The 10,170-nt window shown below is 43.6% G+C and overlaps 1 protein-coding gene across 2 annotated transcripts in view; it reads right to left on the bottom strand.

Moving 5' to 3' along the window:
• Nucleotides 1-6,655: 6,655 nt before the first annotated feature.
• The window catches only part of efna3b (ephrin-A3b), a 115,825-nt gene continuing 112,310 nt past the window's right edge, over nt 6,656-10,170 (bottom strand). The window contains exon 6 of one of the 2 annotated variants that reach the window (XM_053887156.1): nt 6,656-9,334. In XM_053887156.1, coding sequence (XP_053743131.1) covers nt 9,213-9,334 — 122 coding nt within the window. In that variant the 3' untranslated portion in view covers nt 6,656-9,212. The remainder of the gene's footprint in view (nt 9,335-10,170) is intronic. The other variant, XM_053887155.1, reaches the window with a different exon arrangement.

Below are 10,170 nucleotides of genomic sequence, written 5' to 3'. Positions count from 1 at the left end.
CTCTCGATGTGGAGGAGCAGCGGCTCCACCCCGAGCTCCTCCCGGATACCTGAACTCCTCACCCTATCTCTAAGGGTGCGCCCAGCCACCCTGCAGAGGAAACTCATCTCAGCCGCTTGTATCCGCGATCTCATCCTTTCGGTCACTACCCAAAGCTCGTGACCATAGGTGAGGGTGGGAACGTAGATCGATCGGTAAATCGAGAGCTTCGTCTTGTGACTCAGCTCCCTCTTCACCACGACGGTCCGATACAGCGACCGCATCACTGCTGCCGCTGCACCAACCCGTCTATCAATCTCACGCTCCCTTTTTCCCTCACTCGAGAACAAGACCCCGAGATACTTAAACTCCGCCACTTGAGGCAAGAACTCTCCACCAACTTGGAGAGAGCAAACCACCGTGTTCCGGTCGAGAACCATGGCCTCAGACTTGGAGGTGCTGACCAGCTCTGTCCATAACTCCTCATGTCACAGCCGCACTCACTTTCATCAGCAGTCGAGTTGAGCTGTACAAGAAGCCGAGTCCTGACTTTGACCTTCCACCGTCACTCTGTTACGACTTGACCAGAGGTGGGCAGTTAAATTTCCTAAAGGGCCACATTGTAAACTGTGACAGTAGTGAGGGGCCATCATGCCAAAAGGAAGGCGGCGATGACTAAGAAACATGACGGGACAAAAAAAATCTTACGTAACAAAGAACGAACCATTCAATGGAAGCAAAGATATTAAGTGCAAATATGGCATGAAACCTATAAAAATATTGCATTTATTAGGCAATTATGCAATTTAAGTTGAATATAAATAATGAAACTAGAGCAAAAATATCTATGAAATATTAAAAGGAAATTAGAATATATATTTTCAATTTTCTTTTCATGTATTTTGAGGAACAAAAAATACTCACTAAAATGGCAGATGAAAAGAAATTTAAGTCCTGAACATGTTATAATCATTCTTGAAATAGTAATGCTAAGAAAGAAACAAGACAAAAAAATAGTCAGAAAAATGACTACTTATCAGTTGTATAGTTTTAGTCCGACCTCATGAGGGCCGCAAAAACACAGGGAAAGGGCCGCATATGGCCCCCGGGCCGCACTTTGCCCAGGTCAGGACTTGACAGACGTGTCAAAGTGCAGAGTTGCAAACTTGGCACCAGAAATCCAAACAAGTGGGTAAATAATAGTCCTGGTTTGGAAACATGAGCCTCTGCCATTTCACGCTGATTTATGAACACTTTTGATGAGTCATATCAGGTTTCAGACGCATGAAGACTTGATCTTGTTGTTTTTGCTTTTGGCTCTCACACAAGTTGATACTTGTGCTCCACTTTTTTAAGACTAGAGATGTTTTCTGACTTCGAGGCTTCGCACTCGTACAGCCAGGATCCATGTTGTCAGGAGTTTTGGCTTCAAGTGACTCTTTAAATGGAGTCCATCTTTTATTCCTCCACAAGGATGTTTTAGAACACATGTACAGGGAAACATGTTTAGAAAAGCTATAAACCGAAGTTGAGATGACAAACCCTGAAGCATATGACTCCAGTCTTCTTAGTATTCTGCACCAATCCAGTTGCTTGACTCTTGTGGGGCACCTTCGTGTTCTGAGCCACCCGAGGGACCCGATCTCTCCTGCAGGTCCCCTTCCTCTCTGTGGTACATCACCCAGACACATAACCCAACTCTTCTCAGGCAGTTGTATCTGAGATCTCCTGTCACAAATGATGAACCAGAAAATGCTAGGGGGCGCTGGTGAGCCAGTATCTCATTTAAACATCTGACAAAAGACAGGATGAACAGTACTTATGAAGGGCAGTGTCAGTTTCAAGGGAGTTTCAGCAAAGTGCCCCTCAGGTGGCAGATTCTAGGGTGTCGATAAGGTGATGCATTTCTGGGGTTGCTGTGCTGAGGGGCACATTTACCTCAGAAGCAGGATGTAATGACCAGGAAGTGGTTTCCTTAAAAATATAGTGATTTATATTTTGTAGGTGACACATTTTATTGCACAGTAAGAAACATTTTCTCACTCTAGTGGGTGCCTTTTGGCTCAGCTCTTTCTTCCTTCGACCAGCAACAGAGTCAGACAGAGTCACTGAAGAGGCTGCACAAGTGCTTCTGCCCATCGCATGCTCCACACCCCCATCATCAGACCTTCTCCACCAGACTTTGGAGAATTCTGTCTGTAAAAATGGAGCAACTCAATGGTGTGAAGGTGGAACCCTTATATTCGCTGTTGATAAAGAGTTTCTCAAGTGAATATCATTTGACATGTGAGCCAGAGCGCCTTGCTATCTAACAACCATGATATTTAGCAAGGTGGTTAGCGGAGCAATCGGAGACACAAGTTGCAAAAGCGCTGTTGAAACTGCCGAGGTTGCGTGTCGTGGACGATATTTAGTTTCCACAGCAGCCATCAATCATAGCATGTGTCCAACAGCAGATCGTGTTTGCCTCCGTGTCTCTGTTTTGGTTACCTAAGGCAGTGTTTTCCAACCTTTTTCTAGCCACGGCACCCTTCATTGAAAAAATCCCAGGGCTCACCACCAGAGGAACCTCGGCCAAAGTGGAGTTGCGCTTAAAGTCCTGTAGAAAATCCCCGTTCATTTGTGAAAAACTGTAGCTCCTGACACTCACTTGTTATTTTGCCAGGCTATTTGTAGAAGCAAATTGGAGAAAAGAGGTGGGCAATATGGCATATATTTGCTTACTTGAAATAACTGTTTCGATGTTATCACTTCTCTTTTGCATGATTTTATTGTAGTTTTGAGTTTCCAGACAAATCCTCAGCATTCTTTGCCTGAACTTGCTTCTTATAAACAATTATTCTTTCTCTCTTTACAATTTGGAGCGCATTTATTTTGTTGTGAATTTAGTTTTTTGCCAACTTTTAAATCACAAAGCAAACTTTGACAGTCTATGAGTATTGAAGTGAGACGTCACGTTAGCCGTTAGCTCGGTTAGCTCTGCGGTGCAGACACTCTTTGGCGTTGCGGCTCCGACAAGGATCCCTCCCTCCATGGTTCTGTGGTGAAAGTGTGCGGTCAAGTTCGAGGCAGGTTTAAAAACAGCTAGAAGTTGCGCATGTGAGCGGCTTCTTGGCTGTGAGTGTGTGGGAAGAGGAGCGCCGCGCACCACAGCAGCGCTGCTTTAACTGACGGACAGATCAGCGCATCAACACACTGGAGCTCCACAGTAGAGTGGATAGAAAGAGTGTCAGCACTGTGGCTTGACCTCTGGTGTGAAGTCAGAAACATCCTATGTCCGTGTGTGATCATTGCTGGATGTATTTTTCTGAATCTCAGTGTCTGTTTTTAGTTCAGTATTGAGTTTTTTTTTTTGCCAGTGACAGTGTTTTGATTCCACAGAACAGACTTGATGATAGTACTGATATTTACACGCTCGCTCATGCGGAGTATTGCTTTCCCAGAGAAACAAACAGAATCAAAGACGCCACATTGCGTCCACCCGGCCCGGCGCTGTGGCGATAAACAAACCCAGACAGTGATGGTTCCGTCCCGCCTCTCGCTGCTAAACCTGTCTCGTGTCCATGCAGATGTCACTGGTCTTCCTGGTCATCTGTGGCGGTCACCAGGATTAACTCACCTGCTGCGGCAGATACATGATGATGCAACAGCTTTAATCCCGACTATGCCAGTTACACAATGGTCATTGTTACTTCACAGGATTTATGTATCAGATGATGATGGATTACATGCAGGAGACCATATATTACTTTCGCTGCGACAGAACAGCGACACTCAGTGTTGAATACTGGCACTGCAACGGGATCCACGTGCTGTCAGAGGCGTTTCAGGCCACCCTGTTTATTTGAGATGAAAAAAAGATCAGTTGAGACAAACGCTGAATTTAACAGAATTTTTCAACGTCAGTCAAAGAAAAATACCAGTTTGACTAGAGTTAACAGTGCTATAATCCAAGAAATGTGAAACAAGGGTGTCCAAAGTCAGGCCCGGGGGCCATTTGCAGCCGTTGTCGTCGACTGGACTTTGACAGAAATATATTTTAATACGCCACTCTTGAGACCATCTAATCTAATCTCAGACAAAGATGAGCCGCTCTGTGTCAGCACAACCTTTTATCATTTTCCTGTAAGTTAAAAAGGAGGTTTTCCGTTTAGGCTGAAGAAAACTCTTATTATGATGTCATTGTGTTTCACATTCAGCAATGTCTTACAATGTATTAAGCTTCTGTGTTTCATGGAGTCATAATGCTCTCTTCAAGAGTTTTATTTGTAATGTGTTCTTATTTATATCACTCCAACAGTGACCATTATGAATTGTAAAAAAATAAAGACAAGAAAATACGAATTATTAAAAAATGTATGAAATAAAGTGATATTTTTAAAAACATTACATCAGGTCAAATAAAAATAAAAAAGTTGAATAAAAGTGTGGCTTCAGCTCCATTACAGGGAGTGAGAACAGATTGGATGGATCATTATAAAACATAAATTGTGGTCAATGAATGCGGATAAAAAGTAACAATTAGACAAACCTAAAATCTGACACACTTTTCCTGAAATATTGCAATAAAATAATGTATATTATTGCTCGCTAATAGAGTGTTTTGTTGCACATGTCAGCATTGTGAGTCACAGCTCTATGGAAATTGATTTATCACGTGAGTCACGGTGAATACTGAGGGAAAAAAAGTTGTTTTGGAGAGAGAGCGGTGCTGCAATCATCTTCCGGGATCTTTCCTCTAAAGAGGTTGAGTCACCGCCAGGATCATCTTCCCCGGGGTGTTGGCATGACTGATCCTTAAATGGGAATGATGAGAAGTAAAAGCACATCACATCACATTACGGAATATTGGGCTTCCTGAACAACGTTAATGTTCGCTTCGCTCGAAACCTGAGAGACAAAAGATGAGGAAGGAGGAGTCAGAAGAGAAGGAACCAAAGAATTTAGCGACGCAAGCAAAACCAGAAGTATGTCGTCACCATCATGTGAGATCGGATCGCAGCGATGTTTAATGGGCGCCGTGTTTCACTGAACATCTGAACAAGCCTTGGTTGTTGCAGATCAAACTCTGATTGTTTCTGAGGAAGACCAGTGGAGTTTTAATTTCCCCAGACTGAACCAAATGGATGAGCGAGTCACAGATCAGGAGGCGTCACACAGTTGGATGAAGGAACGTCGCGAGGCTGAGAATAAAGCCTGTGATTTCCCCAAGCCAGCGTTCCCTTCTCCTCCTGACAGCACATGAGGAAATCACAATCGTTTCAGTTATACGCAGTCATCCATTCATGATGATGGTCCCACCAACTAGGAAAATGTTTTGGAATAAAATAAAAAGAAGCTGTTCCTGTGACGGGAGGTTCTGGTCTGGATGGACCGTAGCCTCCTGCCAGAGGGAAGAGGAACAAACAGTCCATGTCCAGGATGAGAAGGGTGTGTAGAACTCCACCAGCAACTTTGTCGGCAGTTGTAGTTTTCGTAGCTGCCTCAGGAAGAACATTCTCTGCTGGGCCTTCCTGATGAGGGACCTGATGGTTGGCTCCCATTTGAGGTCCTCAATGATGGGTGTTCCTAGGAAGCAGAAGGAGTCCACAATAGGAATGGGAAAACCAGCCAACATGAGAGGGGATGGAGAAACTGTGACTCTCCAGAAGTCTATGACCATCTCCACTGTCTTAGATGTATATTTTAAATATATTTTGTAGTGAGATTACATGTATTAATGTTAAATGATGTCATTCTCCATTAATTTATTTCCTTGTTTTTGATGCTAGCCTTCAGCAATGTATCTGACCAGAGTTGTCTCACCTGCAACCTCTCTCCTCTTGAAAGTCTTATTGTGTTTATTTATTTATTTATTTTAATATTTGTCCTTCATTTTTCTTCTATCTTCCCTTTTGCAGCATCCACTTTTTGAGGCGTTGAGACAGAATTCCCCCTCAGCCTGTCAGCAATGGAGATGAGCTAAGGGCAGGGCTGCATGAACCAACACCTCAGAAGCAGAGAGACACCAGGACACCATGTTAAGAACACCACCTCCAGTCTGACTCTGTGATGGATGACCAACTGCAATCATCAATACCAGTTATGGTCACCACTAGACTCTCCTTGTACTAGTATTATGAGTGGGAAAAAATTGTAAAATTCCTGCTCCACCTCAGCTACCTTCAACACCAGGGGTGTGTGGAAATGTCTATATACACGATACAGTTCTACTTCATTTATTGACTAATTTGAGCAGGACCTACCACATTCCTACATGAAATTCCATATTTATATCTTTGTCTTTCACTAAAGTGATGATTTGACTCCATGATGTGCAGCACTGAAGACACCTGCCCTGAACAGCATGCGGATGAGAGATTGACTACATGTGTAGATTTGGCAACAAGGCACAAACAGCAGAGACAGAATTTGGATTAAAAAAAGTTGCCGTCTGCCGTCTCAGACAGAAGCTGTTAATCTACAGTGTCACTCACTCCGTCACCTCTGCTGACATCCATCAGCTCTTTTTTCATGGAGAATTATTCCACCTGTTCCACCAAAACCTGTTGCGTAAGCTGAGATGCGGCTGCACACGAGGATCAGCAGCAGACTTAGCGTCGGTGCGTCCGGACCGCTGCACACTGCTGCCGTCTCATTGTCATTCAAATGTGGCGCGGCTGATGGAAACACTCATCTCTCCTAATCGGAGCGTGTAAAGGTATTACTGCAGAGGCAGAGCGTGTTGTCGTGGCTTTGAAGTGGAAAATCACATCAGAACATGATGCAGACCAGAACCCGACACAGCAGCTGGAAACCTTTCCTGGATTCTTCTCCGTCCACCACAGAATCATGAAAGAAGAGGCACACACGCTTTCTTAAAAGTAGGATTTGTAAGCTTATTATTCTTGTTATTGTCATGATCGTGGTTATAACCTCTTGTACAGTTTGTTCAGTTTACACTTTATTTTCAAGTTCGTTTAAAGTCATTCCAGTCGAAGGTAAACATGATTGTAATTGTTGTTTCCAACACTATTAAATGCTTTTTGTTGCTTTTGCCAGACAACAAACGGTCACACGCCTTCACACAAAACACAGACGGTGACTCAGAACCAGCACGCAACCTTGAAGTGAGGTACACAAATGGTTGAACACTCCCAGACACACACATACACGCACACGTCCGCTCTCTCGTGTCTAAGTTTTAAGTGCAATTCGCCCTCGCCCTCCCCGACCTCGCGACCCGACTGCAGCCACCTGGTCACCCGGGCTGGACCCCGAGAAGAGACTGCTTCAGCTCGTGTTGACAAGCCAGGTTGGCTAGTCTAGTTGAGGCATCTAAAAGCCTAAAAAAAAATCTGCCAGAAAAGACAAAGCAGTGAGTGCGCAGCTAACACAACTAAGCTCTTTTATGATAAGAAGAAGAGGCTCCACTCTGAGTCTCATCTCTCTTTTATTTTTAAAAGTCTGACTTGAATTGGTTGCAGTACATTATGGGCATGATTTGGTGAGAGTTGCCAACTGCCAATAATAACAATGTCATTATGTCTTAAGCCTTGAGCCCATAATAAAATCTCATTGTTTATGAGAAGTATGAGCTTTTCCCTACAAACTTTCACCACTGCATTTGCACATCGCCTCCACAAGGGCAGCAGAAATAGTTTTTTGGTATAGCACAGCTTAAGTGTTGAAAGGTGAGCTATTCGTCCTTATTTTAATGCACTGCTTTATGTTCAACTTTTCTAGAAACACTTCTCACAGAGCTTTAAAATCTAGCCAGTGGGCGAGAAATGAAATCTAATGCACTCACACTCTATTAAAAGTATGAAAACAATACATGTTTGAAATGATATTTAAGAGACAAAGGCAGTTAAAAACGTCTATTCATGAGCTAAGATTTGATGACTTTTTATGTCAGGAGTCAATGACTTTTGGCTTCTACTGAGTTAAACCGGTGTGCGTCATTGACTACTGCGTAACACGATAAGTGTTAGTTTTGCAAATACTCAATTTCAGCATGTGTTCAGCCAGAGACGTGCGATCTAAACACCATCTGAGCTACTGGAAGTCCAGCCCGAGCGACCCCTGCGGCTCCGGCACTCTCCTCTTTCCAGTCACCAAGTCACAACACAGCAAACAAAGAAAAAAAAAAGTAAAATATCATAACCACAGAGACACTGAGCTTCAAGTTTGTAAAAAAAAAAACAAGAAAACATTTCACCTCGGCAGAGTTCAAAATTCCATTCTGGGTCTGTTTGGACATTTACAGGTGTACTTCTCACATGCCGGTGGCTGAGCTGCTGTGGTCGGCAGTTGTCATCGTCACCTTCATCACTGCTATCAGCTACTGCGGTAAGCCATGCCCTACTGGTGGTGGAGGGAGGGTCCCCATGGTGAGTAAGGTGCTGGTTGCTATGGAAACACTATTCTGAAGCAACTTGAGCTGTCCTGACCGAAGCACTTACTCAGTGTGTTACTTGTTGCGATACTCTTTTTTTAAACTTTGCTTTTCTTTTTTTTTTTTTTTCTTTTTTTAATGCTGTGTTTATGGAGAATGATGTGTCCTTCATCCCTCCTCTTCTCCCAAACATCTGGCAGTGGAGCGGAGGATGCTATTGCTGAGTGTGTCTATGGCTCCGGCACAGCCTTGTTGTGCTTCACAGATCAAAAGTCCAGACAGGTGTATGATCCAGTTTTAAAAGACAGGATGATTCTGCAGTGGAGATGATGGTCCGGGGTGTGTACTAGAAACTAGCTACTGTGACTCATACGTGGGACCAGCGCCGCTCCTTCTCCACCGGACTGGCCATCACAATCATCGACGTGAAATCAAAGGCAATATTAGTCCGCTTCAGTTCATTAAAGTTCATCTTGTTGCAAGAAACTATGGCAACTAGCCCTACAGGAAGTGTAGCAGCCAATCACATCCAGAGGAAAGTCTTTCAATTAGGTGGGCGGACCTTTGTTTTTGTTTGAGCCGAATTTCAGCCTTCCTCTTCTGTTGTGTAAATGCTTTGAGTGGCGCGCGCGTTTCGACAAGATCGACCTGGCCTGCTCTCACACACACACACACACACACACACCTCCACACAAAGGTTGTTGTTTTTTCACTCGCACACATTCATGCTTGAAAACTCCTCCTGTTGGATTTCGGGGGTCTTCTCTCCGTCTTGCGTTCTCCTCGTCCCACCTGCTGATAACCGTGCACCCTCCCAAGGCTAGTTGGCATGGTGACGTGAATGGGATGGCCGTTGCTAGGAGATGAACAGAGTGGCCAGAAGGAGCATCGTCAGAGTGAGAAGGAGGCGATCCCTCGACGGGCTGCTGCCGCTGACGCTCTTCTCCAGCTTGGTGATAAAAGGGTTGCTGTACTCATCTGTGAGAAACAGACAGGAAGTCATGAGGAATTATTGAGAACACCTCTCAGACATGCTCCGGGCACATGTGACCCAAAATTTTCTGGTGTGTTTTTTTTTTTTTTCATTATATTTTGGGCCATTTCCCATCAGCATACACCAAGTCACCCTTCCACCTTAGTGTGATCATCCTCCCTTCGTAGCCTCCTTCACCACATCCATGACCCTCACTGGTTGCCTCCCCTTCGTCCCTTTATCTCCAACATTCATCACTGACTCTCCCCTCCACAAGTCCAAACCATCTGACCTTCTCCACCTTGTCATTCCCATTGAAAGCTCATCTGCCACTCCTAACCCTGCTTGAGTCTCTGAAGTGTTCACCGCGGCAGCACTCACTTCTTCACCTCCCTTGATCTCTATTAAATAGTAAATCTATAGATCTCAAACTACACTTTACATTAGTGTACATTATAATCTTGACTTTTTCTTCATGATGTTTTGACTATTTAAAACGCAGTAAACAAAAAACATTTTTTAAATTAATATTCACAACTTTTTCCCTTCAAATATTTAGATAGAAATGACGAACAAAGACTATGGTTTGAACTAACACCTGGTTTTTATATATTTTTATTAGTGGTGGGACTTTAAATGAGCTAATTTTGATTCATTAATTACAACAAATAAATGCATTAAAATAATTGAATTTAATGGAAAAGTTTGCTCTCCAGACAACACAGAAGAGAGACACGTCGCAGCTAGGATGATAACAACAACAACAAACATGGAGGAGTACCTGAACAAAAGCAAACAAAAGCATCTGTTTGCTTTTGTTGAGATTAATTCATCGCATTTT

Source organism: Synchiropus splendidus, chromosome 15 (assembly GCF_027744825.2).
Source record: "Synchiropus splendidus isolate RoL2022-P1 chromosome 15, RoL_Sspl_1.0, whole genome shotgun sequence".
Lineage (NCBI taxonomy): Eukaryota > Metazoa > Chordata > Actinopteri > Syngnathiformes > Callionymidae > Synchiropus > Synchiropus splendidus.
Note: the sequence above shows the minus strand (reverse complement) of the source record. Positions and strands in the feature narration are given on the sequence as shown.